The sequence below is a fragment of the Salvelinus namaycush genome, chromosome 9, assembly GCF_016432855.1.
Source record: "Salvelinus namaycush isolate Seneca chromosome 9, SaNama_1.0, whole genome shotgun sequence".
NCBI classification, from domain to species: Eukaryota; Metazoa; Chordata; class Actinopteri; order Salmoniformes; family Salmonidae; genus Salvelinus; species Salvelinus namaycush.
In genome coordinates, this window is record NC_052315.1 from 47602852 (window position 1) to 47624293 (window position 21442).

Below are 21442 nucleotides of genomic sequence, written 5' to 3' on the forward strand. Positions count from 1 at the left end.
ATTGAACCAATATCTGGTTAACTTTAGCTAGCTATGACTATCGGTTTGTATTGCTAGTTAAAGCTTGCTGTTAGCTAGCATTACGTGTATGAATTGTGTGTAGTGATCTCAGAATGCCATTTCGCATCTATTGTATAATAATGCTAAGATATTTGTATCTGGAATTTGTCTTTCAGCATCAGTAGAACACACCTGACCTCTCCTCCACCAGTCATACTAGGAGAATGTTCTAAATGCTTCCCATCAACAAGAGAGCGGGCCCAAACAAGCAAAGGCAGCAGAGCAGTCACCTACATGCACCATTTCGTCACTAACTACAGAGTTGGGGAAACACGTGAGGACCTGAATTGTGATAACTGCAGTGGCCAAAACAAGAACAAGTTTGTGCGCTGGTATTGTGCCTGGCGGACCATGCACAAGCTCCACCATAGACTGGACCTTCACTTCCTGATCACAGGCCACACCAAGTCTGTCCCGACTGGTGCTTCAGAAAGACCAGAGTGAACACTGTCTGAGATGGCTGGTGTTGTAAAGGACAGCACTGTGACAGGGGTCAACATCCCACAGCTGGTTGGACTGGAGGATGGTACAGTGCTGGTGGAAAGCTATGGCTGGTAACACCTGACTCCGTACTTCAGACCACTGCCACAGATCAAGCAGTACCAGCAATTCAGGGGAAAATAATTGTCATTGCATTGTATGAGGTTATTCTTCTTCTCAAAACTTGAGGTCAGGGGATCACGTGACCCTTGAACGAGATGGCCGCATGAACTAGGAGCTCCGCACAAGTAGTTTCCAATTCCTAATCTTACCTCCACTTCAAGTTTAAACTCATTTAGCTTTAGTCAAAAAGTCATGGCGGCTTCAAAAGGCAACACTACAGGTGACATTTTTACCCGGACTCGAGTACTAGCGACGGAAAAAGCCACCAAGAAGCAGCTAGCTTCAGAAAAAGCTAGCGCCATTAGCCAGGAGAAAGAGGACCCGTTCCCCCCCGAGGCCCAACGAATGCCAACCTCGCACTCTGTCGAAGACATCTTTTCTGAGCTGAGATCCCAACGTACAGAACTCAACACTAAACTAGATGCCATTAACGCTCAGCTCAGTGCGATAGGGGGCAAGGTGACAATCCTGGAAAATGCTTTGCCTGACATAAACAACAAGATAACCATAAACGCGGGGCGCCTTGACGAGGCAGAGGGGCGAATCCTATCCACGGAAAACTTATTGACAGACGCCATGGAAACAATAGCATATGCTAAAAAAAAAAATAGAGCAGCTGGAAGAGAAAACAGAGGACCTGGAAAACAGGGGGCGAAGGAATAATTGTGTTCTATTAAATCTGGGCGAAAAATTAGAGGGAAACATGCCACTGATCCGCTACCTGCAAGACAAACTTCCCGAGTGGCTCCACCTGTCCACCGACAGGCCCATAGAACTCGAGAGCTCACCGAGCACTGAGGCCCCCACCAGCAGCCAGACAACCACCGCGCCCAATCACCATACGTTTCCTGAGATTCACCGACAAGGAACGAGTCCTACAGGCGGCGAAAACCAACACCATTACAGTGGGAAACGCCAAACTCACCTTACTCCAGGACCTGTCAGCTGGAATACGCCGAAAGCGCCGAGAGTTTGACGAGGTGAAGAAATGCTCCATTGACCGAGGCATCTTTAGGGGATTCAAATACCCAAACGAGCTCAGGATTCTTCACCAAGGAGCCCTGCGACACTTCAAAACTCCCGAAGAGGCAAAACGTTTTTTGAAAGACAACCCCGGTCAATGAGAAATGGACCATTGACTAAATGCGATTACTGTTATTACTAAAGGAGGTAAGACAACATATAGCCGATATCCAAAGACCCACCGCCCTGCTAAATTTCATTATAGCCGTCCAATCTATATTTATGTTCCTTTAGCTGAGAGGGATAGGCCCCATATTATAACCTAGGCCTACTGTATGTAGGCTGGGCTATTGATTTTATTTTCTCCCTTTTTTAATGTGGTCTGGACGGGGGCTACGTTGTCATTTACTCAATGCGGGCGGAGAGGATGAGGCATTTCTTTGGTGGGGAGGGGGAGACGTTGTGCGTTGCTAACTGTTCCCGGTCTTTTTTTTTTTTGTTGGAACACAGAATTGTGACTGAGCGGGGAGGTAATAGATCCAACGGGATATGTCGAGTTGTTTGGGAACTCGGCTGGGGTGTTCAGAGATTGTTATTTTATGTAAACCATTTATTTTCCTTTTATGTGAACGCAGCTGTAACTACTATCCACCTTTACCCAGAGATGACTTGCACTAAAGTTCGATTACTGTTCGATGACGATGACTAGTACCTTAAATCTATTGACATGGAACTGCCACGGTCTAGGCCATGCAATAAAACGGAAAAAGATACTATGTGCTCTAAAAAAGGAAAAAGCAGACATCGCGCTATTGCAAGAGACACACCTCTGTGATGCTGAACATGCCAAACTCCGCAGAGCTTGGGTGGGACAGGTGTATTTCTCATCTTTCAAATCCAACAGTAGAGGTACAGCAATACTTATCCATAAGAATGTTCCATTCATAATTGACAAAAACATATCTGATCCGGAGGGGAGATTTATTTTGATAACTGGGTCACTGTATGGGCAACCAATTACTATCTTAAACATATACGCCCCTAACACAGATACTCCTGCTTTTATGTCGAAAATGATAACTCTGTTCAATGAGCATTGTGTTTCCTTTGGAGTGTTGGCCGGAGATTTTAATTGTACCCTGAACCCAACCCTAGACAAATCATCTCAAGTCCCCACCACAAATCCTAGATCTGCAAAGATGTTGAACTCTTACTAAAGAGATGGGACTGATAGATATCTGGAGAGAGACTAATAGCTCAGCTATGGACTATACATACTACTCTAATGTCCATAACACCTACTCCCGTATAGATTACATTTTTATCCCAAAGAGTTTCATAAATTCAGCCACGTGTACAATCGGACCCATAGCGCTTTCGGATCACGCCTTTGTCCACCTCCGCTTTGACCTCTGCAAAAACATCCCGAGATCAAAGAGCTGGAAATTCAACACCTCCATGCTATCAAACGAAGCATTCCATACATTGGTAACTACATGGATAGACAACTACACACAAGACAACAAAGATTCTCCTGTTTCTCCGGCCACAATGTGGGACGCTGCTAAAGCCACACTAAGAGGTCATCTAATTGCATATGCTTCCTCTAAGAAAAAAGCAATGGAAGCACACAGGCTAGATCTGGAGAGGGAGCTGGAACGCTGTGAAAAAGTACATAAACAATCCCCAGACAGCACCTCCTGGAGTCAACTTAAAGCAGCCAAAGCCAAACTGAATTTGGACTATACTCGGGAGATTAAAAAAAAAGTTCTTTACTAAACAGAAATACCATGAGTATAGCAATAGGCCTAGTAGATTGCTTGCTTATCAATTAAAAAAAAGAGCAGTCAGAGCGTACAATTATGGCTATCCGAACAGCAGAGGATGAGGTCACATATGATCCAAAAAAGATCAATTTAACTTTTCATGAGTTTTACTGCAAACTATATACCTCAGAGAAAACACACGGAGGCAGAACTCCACTCCTTCCTAGAGGGAATCTCGCTACCTAAACTATCAGAGACCGACCAAGAAGATCTCAACTCCCCCTTCACTCCTGAGGAGATCCTGGAGGCAATTACCTCCATGCCACCTAACAAGTCCCCAGGCCCAGATGGATTCCCCAGAGAGTTCTACAAAGCTTTTTGGCCCCAGCTTAGCCCTATTTTCATGCCAATGCTGGAGGATTTTTGCAAAAACGGAGTTCTCCCAGACTCAATGCACACAGCTCGCATTACAGTGTTGCTCAAAAAAGACAAGGACCCCCTATCCTGCTCCTCCTTCCGGCCCATAAGCTTGTTGGATTTCGACTACAAAATAATTACCAAATTGCTCGCCAAAAGACTAAACACTCTTCTTCCCAAAATAATAAAAGCGGACCAGACGGGATTTATTAGAGACAGATACTCTTCTGATAACATTCGCCGTCTTTTTGATATTATTGATCAAGTAAACGCACAGAAGACCCCTGTCCTGCTGGCTTCACTGGATGCTGAGAAGGCGTTCGACAGGATGGAGTGGAGCTTTCTGTTCTCAGTCTTAGAGAAGTTCAACATGGGCCCAAACTTTATTAAATGGATCAAATCACTATACTCTCATCCAAATGCCATGGTGACTACTAACGGACTGAACTCTGACAGATTCCCTTTGGGACGGGGCACAAGACAAGGGTGCTCGCTGTCCCCCCTGCTCTACTTGTTGGGGGCGGAGCCTCTGGCAGAGTTGATAAGGAGCAATCCAAGTATTATGGGTGTTCATGCAGGCGACCGGCAGCACAAGATTTCGCTTTACGCGGATGATGTCTTGCTCTACATATCCAACCCTGAGAAATCCCTTCCTCCCATCTTAGACACAATTGCTCAGTATGGCACGTTTTCAGGTTATAAGATTAATTTTAACAAATCCACTGTCTGCCCTCTCAATATTACACTCACCAGTTCTATGAAGACACTATGCCCATTCCAATGGAAGACACAGGGGTTTCAATACCTTGGGATATTCATAACACCAGATCTGAATAGGCTTTTCAAGGAGAATTATCTTCCACTCCTGGATCGAATCAAGAACAACCTCCAAACCTGGATCTCCCTCCCAATTAGCTTAGTAGGAAGAATTAATGTAATCCGTATGAACATCCTCCCTAGACTGAACTATTTATTTCAGATGCTCCCATGCTATCTCCCAGCTTCCTTTTTCAAAACAATTAACCAAAGCATCACCACATTTATATGGGGCAATAAAAAACCTAGGATCAAGCTCTCCACTCTATCGAAACCTGAATCTAAGGGTGGTCTTGCCCTTCCCTCCCTTCAATTGTACTACTGGTCTGCCCAAATCCGCAACATGCTAACATGGATCACAAACAGACAAGAGTCAACGTGGATCCAGATAGAAGCCCAATCTTGTGGTTCATTGCCACTAAGCTCAACTATATTCATTGATAACTTTAGTGAAGTGGGCAACATAGCCAAAACATTTGTGATTTGCAGTACCCTACGAGCGTGGAGGGACTGTAAGAAATACCTGGGCATCTCCTCCCAAATATGTTCTCACTCGCCTATAGTAGGCAACCCAGACTTGCCAAAAGCCCTGAGAGATGCCAACTTTAATCTTTGGCATACTCTAGGAATCAGGACCTTTTCAGACCTATTTCATCATGGTCTTCTGATGAAATAGGTCTGAAAAGGTCCTGATTCCTAGAGTATGCCAAAGATTAAAGTTGGCATCTCTCAGGGCTTTTGGCAAGTGAAATCCTACACTGAAATCCTTTCAAGAGCTCTGCAATGAATTCAATGTGCCAAGATCCCATTTTTTTAAATAACTACAAATTAGACATGTCATCTCCTCATTTACTTCCAAGAGGAGGTTTAGAACTCAGTTGAATGAAGTTGAAACCCTTCTTGTCACAGCACAATCCATTAAAGGCAAAATATCCTATATCTATAGACTCCTTTCTGAGAAAGGAGGCTCCTCCTTTACTCCTTTGAAAATAATATGGGAAAAGGACCTTGGTCTGACTATCAGTGATGAGTTATGGGCGGAGGTTTGCGACAGGGTATACTGCTCCTCTACTAATGTAAAAATGAAAATCTAATTACAAATTTTTGTACAAATTTTATTACACTCCCCTGAGACTCCATAAAATGAAAACAGACATTTCTCCTAACTGTAATAGATGTACCTCTGAAAGTGGAACCTATATGCATGTATTTTGGAGCTGTAGAGAGATTGCCAGATTTTGGCAATCTATACATACTGCTGCACAGAAAATACTAGATGTACAGTTTGATATGACCCCGTGTCTCTACCTTCTTAATGCCCAGCAGGACTTTGTTCTTGATCCTGACAGAGAAAATTTGCTCATGACCATTACATACTTTGCTAAGAAATGTATTCTTCTATTGTGGGCCTCTAATACTTCTCCTACATTTAAAATGTGGATTGACCAGATTGTTGACTTTCTCCCTCTTGAAAAGCTCACTTATGACCTCCACAAGAGACAGCCCAAGTTTGATAGACTCTGGTCTCCACTACTCAACTATATTTCAAATTGGACAGAGTGAATAGGGGAATCAGGGAGATGAGCAGATGCGTGTTGTGTAAGGTGCTGTAAAATCTAAAAACTAATTATTGGCTCGTCATCTCAGCTAAGGCTGGAAATAGCTAATAAGAACCTTGATAGTGCTGCTGCAAGTTCTATAATTTAAATTTTGTTATAATTATTATTTGTGTGTGTATGTATGTATGTATGTATATATATAAAACAATTTTTTATTATTATTATTATTATTTATTTTTTTAAGTCACATCTGTGAATGTGGAATGTGTTTGGTTGGTTGATTGAAAACTTAATAAAACTTTAAATTGAAAAAAAAAAAAAACTTGAGGTCAATTGATGTTGTGCAGGGTTGTAATGTCTTCTGATTTTTTGTTGTGGTTGTTCCCCGTTTCACAGCTTCGATGCTCTGGAGCGTTCGGACTGTCGGGACCAGGTTTCAGCTTCTGCGCGACGCTGACAGCCTTCCTCCCATAGATGGTCTGCCTGTACAAGGACCACCTGGACTGGACACAGCTAGACAAACTTATATTTTTGAGAAGATCAGAGTTTTGTGACGAAGAGGCAATCGACGTCACATACCCTGCATCAAAGTCAAGGGCAGGACAGAAACAGAAACAGGCTCTCTCCGAATACAGATTCCCTTGTTCATGCGTGGTTCGGACAGACCAGTCGTCAGCACTATCTGCAGTGCCTCTATTCAAATGCCTCTCTCCTAACACTGCTGCTCAGCCACTTTACCCCTGATTGTATGCATATAACTACCTCATCTATCACAGATATCATTATTGTACATACTGTATATTATTTATATTGACACTATTTCTGAAATTGCTACTATGCAAGTAACCATTTGGTTGTTCCGTTTACACCTTTTGTAGAGACCCAGTCACTTAGCAAAATATTGATATAAAATTAATGTGGTCGTAACATGATTTTGTGACATACAACAATATCATGTGACCGTAACAAGTGTCCACCACATAAACAGATGCATGCGCCATGTATTTATGTACTGTACATGTGCACCTCAAAATCAGGTTACAACTCAGGTTGCATGGCCTTACAACTTATGTATGGAATACTATGTGATAAGTGTGTGTGTGTGTAACAGTATATCAAGTATGCTAATGTACTGGTGTGAATGCATTTTGGCAGTGGTGTAAAGTACTCAGTAAAAATACTTTCAAGTACTAAAGTATTTGAGGGGTATCTGTACATTACCATTCATATTTTTGGCTACTTTTACTTTACTACATTCCCGAAAAAAGAAAAAAAAAAAAGAAAATGTACTTTTTACTACATACATCCCAAAAGTACTCGTCACATTTTGACAGGAAAACTGTCCAATTGACACTTATCAAGAGAACATCCCTGGTCATCCCTACTGCATCTGATCTGGAAGACTCACTAAACACAAATGTTTAGTTTGTTAATTATGTCTGAGTGTTGGTGTGCCCCTGCCTATCAGTCAAAAAAAAAATAAACGATTGTGCCGTCAGGTTTAATAAGGAATTTGAAATTATTTATACTTTTAGTCAAGTATGACAATTTAGTACTTTTTCCCATCACTGGATGTGGATAGGGGTTATAGCATTTCTTTCACATGACCCATCAATTTAGACAAGTGTGTCTGGGTAAGCATCATCTAATAATGATAAAATATTTATCTGGACACTTCGTTTAGCTGGAATTTTTCCTTATTGTAGGCTACTACCACTTTTAGTCTTAATCTTCACTACTCACTGTTTAGCACATGACCTCACATGTGAATACTTAAAGAGATAGGTGGAGCTGGCTTAAGAGGGTGGGAACAATGCTGAATGGGTTTAGACAAAGGAGAGCTCTCCAGTAGGTACCAAAACATTCAAAAGGCCCTTCTCAAAAGTTTACCAACTTTCAAAGCAGAATTACTTTCCCATCACTCTTCAAAAATGCAGTGTATTATGTACACCATTTTGTAGCAAGGTAAAAAAACTATTTCAAATTTTGCTACATAAGACCGATTTGAGCCATTCAGTCACATGCCTAAAAAACTATGAACCTGCACTTTGTAAAATTTGAAAACGGTTTTCTGACTGATGCATGCTTAATTTGTATCGTTTTGGGCTCCCACAGACCGATGCATTCATATCTTAAACATTTGAACCGGTGACCAAGGCAAATCGCATCGTTACATCGCTATGTGTTACATTCCCCAGCAAAATGTAGCTCAAACAGAAGAGGGTACAAACAAAGAGTCACCGACCAATAACCGAAACAGGTGGGGTTTTAAGATGGGTTCTAAAAGACACTCATGGGGGTGTCCACTGAAAGTTGACGAGTAACAACTGGAACCTAAAAAGACACCCACCATGATGGCCCACTAAATTTGCCCAACAAGAGGCAAACAAAAAGGCACAGGTGGAACACCTTCACACTAATGAGATGGCAACCAGCACAGGTGTAACCATACTGACTAACGAGGTGACAATCGGTGCGCCCTATGTGCTAACGAGCTATACGTGCTAAAGTCCAACCTCAAAACATAAATGGAGAAACCAAAGCCTGTAACATGAATAATAATGCTTTCTATAATAGAACAATGCAAATTGACACTTAGCTGATTCTTGCCTTTTACTACATATGTCTGTTTTACCAGGGTGTACTTAGGATATTGAAGTACTTTGTGGTTGGGAGAAGCTGTACCTGGATGATGGCAGGGTCCTGAGGGAGAGAGCATGTTGGCTTTGGCGGCTCACACACAGTCAGGTCCTTGATGTCACTGCCTCTGAAGATTATGTACTCAAAGAACTCATCTCGGGGCGGGATGGGCCTATCAGTGGGCCGATCCTCAGTGCCAAAAGACTGAACTAAATGGGGAAATACAAAGCATTCAGTTAGCATAAGCAGTGACATGACATGCAATGTGCAGCCAAAATGTACTTTGAATCAGGTGTACTGTTGGGCTGGGGGGGAAAAGTTGGTCACCCGCTCGCAAAATAAATGTACACATACATGTTATTCAATCATTGCACCCACACTGTTTGTGCGCCTCAGCGAGCGTCTGAATGGCCAGGCGCTAAAATAGAAATTGGTTCGATTTGTGACGCTCAACAAGTATGGCCTCTCCCATCTCCTCATTGGTTTTTAGGAGCATATACCCACATGGGTGATTGAAAGATTAACTTTAGGTCCACACTCTGGTCGGTTGTAGTAATGCTGTAAAGTTGGTTTCCAACCGCCATATAAAGTCCAAAGAAAAAAAAGAAGCCGGAAGGAGGAGAGATGACAAGAAACGAATTCGGTTTACCGTTTTATCTGTGGATTAATTGTCAGAGTAGAGGACCTTGTGCATTTCAGGTAAAACAACAACCCAATGTTTATATACCAGAACAAATTAGCTAGCACCAGCTAGCTAGGCGACTAACTTCTAGTTCCTCCCAAACCCGGATCCGGGAGCACCCCCATCAGTAAAAAAGCTGACTAGCATAGCCTAGCATAGCGTCACAAGTAAATACTAGCATCTAAATATCATTAAATCACAAGTCCAAGACACCAGATGAAAGATACACATCTTGTGAATCCAGCCATCATTTCTGATTTTTAAAATGTTTTACAGGGAAGACACAATATGTAAATCTATTAGCTAACCACGTTAGCAAAAGACACCACTTTCTTACTCCACCATTTTTTTACTCCATCAGTAGCTATCACAAATTCGACCAAATAAAGATATAAATAGCCACTAACCAAGAAACAACTTCATCAGATGACAGTCTGATAACATATTTATTGTATAGCATATGTTTTGTTAGAAAAATGTGCATATTTCAGGTATAAATTATAGTTTACCATTGCAGCCACCATCACAACTCTCACCAAAGCGACTAGAATAACTACAGAGAGCAACGTGTATTACCTAATTACTCATCATAAAACATTTCTTAAAAATACACAGCGTACAGCAATTGAAAGACACAGATCTTGTGAATCCAGACAATATTTCAGATTTTCTAAGTGTTTTACAGCGAAAACACAATATAGCGTTATATTAGCTTACCACAATAGCAATCACAACAGCATTGATTCAAGGCAAAAATAGCGATAACGTATAAACCACCAAAAGATATTAATTTTTTCACTAACCTTCTCAGAATTCTTCAGATGACAGTCCTATAACATCATATTACACAATGCATATAGAGTTTGTTCAAAAATTACATATTTAGCGGCACAAATCGTGGTTATACAACGTGATTAGTGGCCAAAAATTCAAGCAATCTGTCCGGCGCCATCTTGGAGAGGCACCTATTCTAATCGAAAACTATTCATAAACTTGACTAAAAAATACAAGTTGGACAGCAAATGAAAGATAAATTAGTTCTTAATGCAATCGCTGTGTTAGATTTTTATAATTAACGTTACTGCGCAATACAGCGTGCGCCAAAGCGAGACCGCACCATAATTCATGGCGGAATTATTATTTGACATTTGTCAACATAAGTACGAATTAACAGCATAAAGACTGCTTACTATTAGCTGAGCTTCCATCAGAATCTTTGGCAAGGTGTCCTTTCTCCAGAACAATCGTCTTTGGGTTGAAAGATGTCCTCTTCTCCTGTCGAAATAGCAGCTAACGATAGCCACCCACTGGAGACGTGTCCAACTCGTGAAAGCGCATGACAAAGAAATCCCAGAAAAATCGCAATAAACTGCTATAAACTGCTATAAGTCGGTTTAAATTAACTACCTTATGATGTCTTTAACAACTATAACGAATAAAAACATGACCGGAGATATAGAACTACTAAAACGAAAGCATTTGCAGGATGCCATTGTGATGTCTTCTTGCGCCAGGCGCGCCGTTGAAAAGGACGGTACTTCCGTTCCACGGTCTTATAGGGTCCCAGATTGCGCAATCCACTCCATTCAAATTCTCCCCGCTTACTGACATCTAGAGGAAGACGTATGCAGTGCATGTAGCCTGATGGCTTACATGGGGACTTATAAACTGGCCTCAGAACAGGGACCTCGATTTCTGAAATCTCACTCCCTGACAGGAAATGTGCTGTAGAATGAGTTCTGTTTCACTCAGAGAAATAATTCAAACGGTTTTAGAAACTAGAGTGTTTTCTATCCAATAGTAATAATAATATGCATATTGTACGCGCAAGAATTGAGTACGAGGCAGTTTAATTTGGGAACTCATTTTTACAAAGTCGAAATGGCACCCCCATAGGCTCAAGAGGTTTTAAGTAGCAACCACCTAGCAGACCGGGTATGGTAACTGCTGGTGGTGAAGGAGACCAGAGGTAAAGAGGAAGTTTACCTAAAAGGGCTTTGTAGATGAACACATACAAATGTATCTTTATGCGTATATAAAGTGAGGTCCATCCTACCATTTGGTACAATGGTGGGTGAGTGACTTGGCATTCGTAATAAAGCGCAAGGATGCATGATAAACAGAGTCCAGCCTCTAAGACGGAGGAGGCTGCATGCATATACAACAAGTCACCATAAATCAAATTACAGAGAGAAAAGTAGCCTTAACAAGCTTCTTTCTAGCCATAAGCGGGAAGCAAGCCTTATTACAAAAAAATAAACTATTTCAATTTAAGCTTTGTCACAAGATTATCCACATGAACTTTAAAAGGACAACTTGTCATCCAACTAAATACCTAGGTATTTGTAGGATTACACTTTTTCAATGCCTAAATCACCAGATCTGACAATACTAACGTTCTCTGGCAGAGTTCTAGCTCTGGTAAAGGTCATGAATTTAGTTTTGTACATTCAAGACCAGTTTGAGACCATAAAGGGAGGCCTGCAGTGACTGAAGAGCAGTCTGAAGCACTTCAACAGCCTGAACCAGAGAAGGAGCACATGAATATATAACTATCATCTGCATATAGATGTAACTTTGCTGGTTGCATCCCATTTCCCAAATCATTAATAAAAATTGAAAACACATGAGCTAAAAGTGGAACCCACCTCCTAATCTCAAGAAATGTAGATTTGTGATTCAGTATATACTGACCGACATACCGATAACTGCAAAAATAAACACTAGCATAAAGTGTCTTAATAGGGCATTGGGCCACCATTAGCTACAGATTGTATGCCAGATAGTGTTTTTTAACCAAATATTTTGTGTCAACTACTGGGCGTTACAGGTAGGGCTCGAAATTAAAACAATTATTGTTAGCACTGGTGCTCCCAACTTCAAAAAGTTAAGAGCACAACATCTCTTCTGGTGCTCCTAGATTATTCGTTTTGATTGAGATATAGCATATTGGAATTCTAGATAGTTTCTAGTGCACAACATGTGCTTTAAAAGTAATTCAACCCTGTAAAAGACATTTGTTTATTATAAAAAGCTAAAATATTACATTTCAACCACAGGTTTTTGTATTAAGTAAATTGTGGAACATTAGGTTTGTACAAAAGCACTACCTATTGAGATGCATTAGTGTTATTGTCAGTGTTATTTTATTTACCTGTAGCCTAATCTGACTGATTTACCGTCAATCTAATTCATTCTAACAAAGTTGTTACACAAGACAAAATCCAGGTGGTGAGTCACATGTCATTATGTTGTCATCTTTTCTATAAAAGGGTTAAATTTATTCATCTTTATTGGTAAAAAAAAAGTTATTGAATTATAACCTACCAGTGGCACTTACGTAGACATTTGTCAGATCACAAATCACAGGGCAGACTACACAGATACAGACTTATGTCGTCACTGGGGGGTACCCGTAGTTACTCAAGGAAGTAAACAAACTCAGCGTGACTGGTGAAAGTTTATGGATTTTTAAGACCTTAATTATGAATTTAAGTAGTGTATTATGCCCTCGGATCAAATGCAGTTATACTCCAGTTAGCAGAACGCATGATTGCAGCGCTTTAGAGAACGTAAATAAACCCGAAATATATCACACAAAGATTGGCCGCTAGCTTCTTTGCTAACGAACACACTTCGGAAGCAGTAAGAAGTGTAGTCTATCATGAGCGCGTTATGCAGTGATGCTGACTAGTCAGTCATTGAACATGTTATGAAGCGTCGGTAACGCTTAGAGCAAATACTGACAAAGAGAGAAAGGCAACCAATTATAAGCCCTTGATGAAAGTTATCACACAGAAAGTGTGCATACAATCATACTTGAAACACATCCATTATAACAACATTCCCTCAAAAGCATTAGATGTGACACTGCCTGTCCAAATCAGTGTTCCATCTTCACTAGAATTCTATACTAGCACTCAATGGGCAAAAATGTGTTTGACATTGTTTTATTAACCTTCCGACTTGGTCAGAAACACAGGAGCGCAGATGTGTGTACCAAAATAAGTTATGTAAGCCATTGCCAAAAGATTTTAAATCTGGTTGACTGAAGATACTTATTTGAGACTTTGTATCCAACTTTGTAGTAACAATAACATTCAATTTGGCAAATATAAAAGGCCAAATGTAAAGGTAAGGTAAAAAGGTAAAAGGTAAATATGAAAAGTAGTTTAATTAGGATATAAGCCATTTAAATTTAAAAAAAAAAATCATGCTCAGGTTGTTTTACTCGTTTTTCACTCTCAAAATGACAATTGTTCATAAACAATGAAATGTGATCTGAGTCCATGTCAATGGTTAAATCACATGAAACATTTTTTTTAGGTCTAGAAAATGTATATTTGAGTGTAATGCCATCATTGTAAATACGAATGTTGTTAACTGACTTGCCTTGTTAAATAAAGTTTAAATTAAAAAAATAGAAAAAAATGCCCCTTTAATTGCGAGTGAGTAATGGGCCTTGGGTGTCATCTAGCAATGGTTCTGTACTGCTGCTGCTCATTTCATGGCAAAGTTCACAAATAGATACAAATTATATACACTTCTGCCAGGTAAGCCTACTTTGCAGGTAACATTTAAGGTTTTGGGGAAAATATTTCTCTCAACCCACAAGATGGTTAACAACAACTGCCTACACGGAGTGATAGACAAAATGAGCGCACCACTACGACAGCCACTATATTGCTGGAAATTAATTGGCAGATTGTGTTAGGTTTGGCATTTTAAGACAATAGTGGCTAACCAGGGGTGGAATTATGTCAATATTGGGAACTTGCGGTGGGAACTTGCGGTGTCAGATACTTGTGAGGTTTGTTTATGACTGCTTGAGATGGAACACATGTATATGCAATTTTTCCTTGTGGAAATGTTTTGCAAGTTAGTCGTAGGTGGGCTGTGAAAGGGGATGCCTAGTCAGTTGTCCAACGGAATGTATTCAACTGAAATGTGTCTTCCGCATTTAACCCAACCCCTCTGAATCAGAGCTACTGGTAGCTTGCGATTTACCTGTTGGAGACCCCTGAATAGATTCTACAAGTGTCTGAAACTATTGGAGGGATGCAACACCCTTCTTCCACAAAACATTCCATAATTTGGTGGAAAACTGTCAGGCACCGCTCCAGAATCTCCTACTGTTGTTCAATTGAGTTGCGATCTGGTGATCTACCTTAACAAGTGACTGAGAGAAACACTTTAAACCCTCTATGCTCCTTTGAAACCCCTCTTTCAAATTCACTGACCTCTTATTTCATAGTAGCCTAAAAATGGGAAACTGGCCATTTTTTGACTTGACTCCATGATGAGATGTTAATTGCGTAATTAACTCAGGAATCACACCTGTGTGGTAGCGCTTGTTTTCAATATACTTTGCCTGCAGTCCAAACACTTAAGACATACCCATGTCCACTTACCCTTGCCATATGCCCTTGGGGGAATCCCCGTCACCATCATGGAGGGCAGCCCTCGTTTTTAGTCAGCTGTGTGAGTGTACAATTATGTTCACTCCATGAAACGCCCCATAATTCAAAATGCGAAGATTGTACATCCGCTAAGAAAAGTCAGTGAAAACATCAATGGAGAAGTCAGCATACAAGTGTAAGTAAAAACAAATGCAAATAAGTTAAATTGTGCTACTAATGCACATGACGGCACAAACACGACTCGTAAAAAGTAAAAATGTTTGGTTATCTTCTGGTAATTGTAGAAAACATTTTCCTTCAGAAGTTCCAGCTAAGAAAGCTAACAGTTATCTAATTAATTTGCTAGCTATCATACAGTAGGCATATGTTAATTATATTTAATGTAAGTAGACATGCACTCATAATTGACTGTAGTGCATATAAAACACACACAAGCTACTGGTGACAAATTTCCAGCCAAAGGTGGTACATTTAAAAATCATTCTTCCTCTTTTTATATTAACAAATCAATACAGGAAGTACATATATAAATAATATACAAAAGACAATTGGGCTAGGGGGTACAATATCACATTACACAAGGACCTTAAGGGACATACATACACTTATTATTCTAACAGATTTTTGGTTAGTAGAGTATTTAATTGTCTTAAAATACAGTTCAGTTTCTTTTTGTAAGGTAAAATGTGGTGTTTTGTTTGTGAATTTACATTTGTGAATATGAAATTTGGCCAAAAGAATAACTAAATTAATTACATAAAATTACAACTTATTTCTATAGTAGTTAAAGAATCCAAGCACTACATCTCTCCACAATAGTGTAAGATCTTCATAAATGTGTTCAATTATATATCTACTGATGTCTTGCCAGTTTTATTACATGAATACAATGCCAAAAGATGCAACACTTAATGGGTGGTCATTACAAAAGGAACAATTTGAGTTGATGTTTTCCGTAAACATCTTCATATAGTGGTTGGCAGGATAATATTTAGAAATAATTTTAAAGGAAACTTCCTTCATTTTGTTAACAAGTAGGTATGTGTGTGGCAACATCCAAACTTTTTCCCAACAGATATTATCAATAAGTCCATTCCAATAAGGCATGACATAAGGTATAGATACAACATCCTGCTGAAACAAGGTTCGTACCGCTCTGTTGAATGGACCAAAAGAGAAACAAATCTTTCCTACTGATGAGTCAACAGGGTCAATGGAAGGTAGGTTCTGAGGGTCAGGTCTTGACACGTTCCTGAATAATAAAGCAACACCTGAGGGAATGGCATCTAAAACAATTGCAAAATCTTTAGGTTTTACAGGGACCTTGTAAAGTGATAAGAACTCCTTATAAATAAGTAAAAGACACTCTGCAATTACCCGTTGGCTCGCCAATAGAATATTATTAAGTATTTTTATACAATATATCCCAATCATTCCATATATAATATCTGTGTGGAGAATAATTATGCTTATAAATTAAGGACCATGACAAGAAAACCTGCCAATGAAAAGCAGAACATTTCACTGGAACTTTGTCAATATTATAATTGCAAACCAACATGAAGTTAAGGCCACCAAAAGTAGAGAAGCCATGAGGAATAAAATTCCACATAGAAGTGGGTTTTCTTAGGAATCGTTTTATCCAATTGATCTTAAAAGTATTACTTAAGGTAGTAAAGTCCAGAAAATTCAGCCCAAGTGTTCATTACAACAGTTTTCCTAATGTAATGGGTACGGTTTCTCCACAGAAAGTTGAAAAGCATCTGGTCTCTTTCCTTCCTCCCTCCCTCGCCCTGCAAGTGTATACTCGTCAGACGTCATGGAGTGTCCACTTAATTTGAGGGGATAGGGTGTACCTTAAGTGCTTGGACCGTAACCCTTGTATCCCTCATTTACTCAAGTGTTTACTTTATTTTGGCAGTTAGCTGTATATAACTAAACTCGTTTGGTTTGCAGCTTAGCTACTAATTTACAGGCACCAGTTTTTTTCCCCGTGCGCAACATTTTATGCTGGCTGGCAAATTGCCAAAGTTCAGCATCACTACCGTGGAGTTGCTTATCAGTGTTAACGATGCAGTTGTCGCGCTACGTCACCGTTTGTTAACACAATATGTCAGGTTTACATGATACTCTCAGCTTGTACTTGAAATAAACATGCTTAACTAGCTCCATCACCAGGTAACTTCTTAGGTTTAGCAAGCCAACACTACTAGCTTGTTAGCAAGTTGGCTGGCTGACTAGTCAATTAGCTAACTTGCTAACGTTATCTAAGTAGACACCTTTTTCAGAACAGCATAAAAACAATTAGTCACAGTGTGATGAAATTTCGTTTGCTTACAGGCATCTCTGTAACGTTATGTAGTTAAATGTTATTTGGTTGGTGCACAAGTGCCGAAATTCCTTGCATGAGTTAACGTTATTTACCTTTTGCAAGTGCGACAGTCGAATTCTCAGTGTCAATAGTGTAGAGAATCCCTTCATAACGAATCTCGGCCTTCGAAATTAGGCTAATTTTGCTGCCGATATAAGGGGTTACTCCACTCATGATGGCTCCAAATCCAACTAGATCCCTCACTGAGCGTTTCTTTGAAGCATGTATGGCTATCCCTTTTTGTGCTTCTGACGTGCTATTCTTCGATTAGGTTTAACTGCGGTTTGCATCCAATATGTTGCATTACCGCCACCTACTAGACTGGAGTACAACTCCCTTATACTTTGCTTGAAAAAATAAATAAACAAATACCCTACTGTAATATTCATATGTGTAAACATACTGAATTATAATTGGATGCATTTTACCGCCATCTCATACTGTGCTATGATTGGTTAAGACCACCCAAATGGTTAGGTCATAGTCAGTTTGATCCTGGTTGGCGACACGTGAACATGCCAGTTATAGCTAGCTAATAAAGAGCTACGTTATTAAGAAATATCCTGTAGTACTGCATTTTATTATTTTGTACAAAGCGTGCAAAACAAGACATGGTGTCAGAGTAAAAGGTCTTACAAGATGGATTTTTCTGGAGTTCCTTCACCGCGAATGGACTGGGAGTCTACAAACTTACCCGATGCATGGCGTAAGTTCAAACAGCATGTGGAGCTAATGTTCACGGGTCCTCTGAAGGACAGAGGAGAAGAGGGAAAATGCATCTACCTGCTCCTCTGGATCGGTGAAAAAGGGAGAGATATTTACAACACATGGACACTTACCGAGGCTGAATCAAAGGTACTGAAAACATACTACGATCGTTTTGAAGCATATGTTGTGCCGAAGACCAATACGATATTCGCTAGGTACAAATTCCATGAGAAAGTACAGGGAGCTAGCGAGTCTTTTGAACAGTTTGTGACAGAGCTGCTTGTCTGCTTGTGAAAGACTGTGATTATGCAAACAAGGATGAGATGGTCAGGGACCGTATTGTATTTGGAATACACTCACCGCGAGTGAGAGAGAAACTTTTGAATGTTGGGTCTGAGGTAACGCTGGACAAAGCTATCGACATAGCCAGATCTCACGATTTAGCACAGGCTCAGATGAAAACCATTTCGCTCCGCAGCACAAGCGCATCACGTGAACAAGCAGTGCACGCAGTCAGGCAGACATCAAAGCACACCTCCGGTGCACAGAGAGCGCGTTTTAGAACGGAGAGAGACATAACTCCAAACCAGAGCAGACCAGACAGACTCAAAACATGTGGATATTGTGGATACACAGTGCATGGCGAACAAGGAAATTGCCCAGCTAAAGGCAAACAGTGTACTAAATGTGGAAAATGGAATCACTTTGCAAAAGTGTGCAGAGCTTACCGTGGAAAAACAGTACACACAGTGAGTGAAGATGAAATGTCAATCAAAGAGTCAAAAGCTGATGAACTGTTTATTGATTCAGTGACACAGAAAAGTCAAATATCAGAGACAGAGCAAGCCTTTGCTGTCATTGAGATAGGAACACAAGGCACAAAGCTAAAGTTCAAACTAGACACTGGTGCACAAGTAAACATTATTCCTCTGAATAAGTACCACAGCTTGACATCTGAGTGCGAGCAACAGCCCACCACGCGCAGACTGACTGGTTATGGTGGTGAACAGCTCTCAGTAAAAGGCACATGCACTTTCAAATGCAAATACAAGGAAAGTGACATGATGTTGGACTTTTATGTTGTTGACACTAGAGCACCTGCAGTGCTAGGTCTTAAAACATGTTTAGACATGGACCTCCTCAAGCTAGTTTTATCAGTGACAGCACCAGTAGAGACAGACAATTTACTGGAGGAGTTTGCTGATGTTTTTACAGGAATAGGATTGTTCCCAGGAGAATGTACCATTCACCTTGACCCAGAAGCAACCCCTGTGATCTACCCACCGAGAAAGATTCCCCTTGCTCTCCGTGCCCGTCTGAAGAAAGAGTTGGAAAGCATGGAGCAATCTGACAAAGTCACCAAGGTTACAGAACCGACTTCCTGGGTAAACGCGTTAGTGGTGGTGGAGAAACCACGCACAGGCAAGCTCCGAGTATGTCTCGACCCAAGAGACTTGAACAAGGCTATCAAACGCCCCCATTATACTTTACCGACGCTAGATGGCATCACACACAAGCTAGCGGGAGCACACTACTTCAGTGTCATGGACGCTAGATCAGGCTACTGGGCTATCAAGCTCACAGAAGAGTCATCTAAGCTCACAACATTCAACACACCGTTTGGACGCTACAGGTTCCGTCGCCTGCCTTTTAGGATTATCTCAGCCCAAGACGAGTTTCAACGAAAGATTGACGAAGTGTACGAAGGCCTCGACGGAGTTGTGGCAATTGTGGATGACATCCTTGTCTATGGTCGAACCAAAGAGGAGCACGACCGAAACCTCCGCGCGATGCTGCAAAGGACCCGCGAGAGAGGAGTCCGGCTCCACCCCGAGAAGAGCACAGTCGGCGCTACAGAGGTCAGCTACTTCGGACATCTTCTTACAGCGACTGGAATCAAGCCAGATCCACAGAAGATCTCAACCATAAAAGAAATGGAGCCTCCAAAGAACCGTGCAGAGCTGGAAACAGTGCTTGGCATGGTCAACTACTTAGCCAAGTTCACACCCAGCCTCTCCAATGCTAATGCACCCCTGCGTCAACTGCTAAAGCAGTCCAGTGAGTTTCTCTGGGACACACAACACGACATTGCTTTCCAGAATGTGAAAGACTTGATCACGAGAGAACCAGGACCAATCCTTGCCTACTACGACCCCGACAAAGAGCTCAGACTCCAAGAGGACGCGTCAAAGTATGGACTAGGTGCAGTGCTACTACAAGAAGGAAAGCCCATCGGCTACGCTTCCAAATCTCTCACAGACTGTGAAATCAACTACGCTCAAATCGAAAAGGAGCTCTACGCCATTCTGTTCGGATGTAAACGTTTCCATCAGTACATATATGGACGTCAAGTCATTGTGGAATCCGACCACAAGCCCCTTGAGTCAATTATGAGGAAACCACTAGCCGCAGCCCCGCCAAGGCTACAGAGAATGATCCTTCAACTACAAAAATACAACTTCACAATCACTCACCGTCCAGGCAAAGACATCCCTGTCGCAGACACACTCTCCAGGAAGTTTCTTACCTATAAGGACAGCAGCCTCAGTGAAGGCATGGACATGCAGGTGCACACTGTGTACAACAACTTACCAGTTAGTGACACAAAACTGAAGGAGATCCAAGCAGAAACAGAAAAGGACTCACAACTCGCACAGCCGAGGAAAGTCATACAGGATGGATGGCCTGAGGAGAGGAGAAAATGCCCTCAGAGTGTCTCAGAATTCTGGAACCATCGTGATGAACTATCACAGATCAACGGAATAATTTTCAAAGGAGAGAAAATCATTATTCCTACCAGTCTCAGAGAAGAGATTTTGACAAAGATCCATGCTGGACACATGGGCATGGAAAAGTGCAAACAGAGAGCACGGGACATTTTGTTTTGGCCCGGAATGTGCAAACAAATAGAGGACATTGTTGGTAAATGTGCCATATGTCTTGAACAACGCCCCTCAAACACCAAAGAGCCAATGTTACCTCACTGTATCCCAGACCGACCCTGGCAGGTCGTGGCAACCGATCTGTTTACCTGGAACAACGAGGACTACATCGTAACAGTGGACTACTACAGCAGATACTTCGAACTCGACAAGCTTCACAGCACCACATCTGCAGCTGTGATACACAAGCTGAAAGCAGTAGAATCCAAGAGCATGGCCTCCGGGAGCCAGCAGTCGTCATCCAGCCAGCTGACACTGAACGTTCATATCACGTCCGCACCGCAGAAGGAGCGGTGTACCGCCGCAATCATCGTCACCTACTGAACACAAAAGAACAACACACTAATGAGATGAACTGTTCCCCTGAAAGAGAATGTGATGGAATTAACACACACACAGCACAACATACACCATACTTACCTGCAACACCACAAGAACTGTTGACTGACACAGAAGCATGCTCAGCATCATATCGCACAAGGTCAGGAAGAGAGT

General features: G+C 41.2%; 1 protein-coding gene across 1 annotated transcript in view; it reads right to left on the reverse strand.

Annotated features, from left to right (window-relative positions):
- Positions 1-17471, reverse strand: part of LOC120053299 (protein LSM14 homolog A-like) — a 32365-nt gene extending 14894 nt beyond the window's left edge. Inside the window, exons 1-2 of the mRNA XM_039000432.1 lie at positions 17351-17471; positions 8870-9033 (exon numbers count right to left, since the gene is read on the reverse strand). Of these exons, the coding sequence (XP_038856360.1) occupies positions 8870-9033; positions 17351-17471 (285 nt within the window). The remainder of the gene's footprint in view (positions 1-8869; positions 9034-17350) is intronic.
- Positions 17472-21442: the final 3971 nt, after the last annotated feature.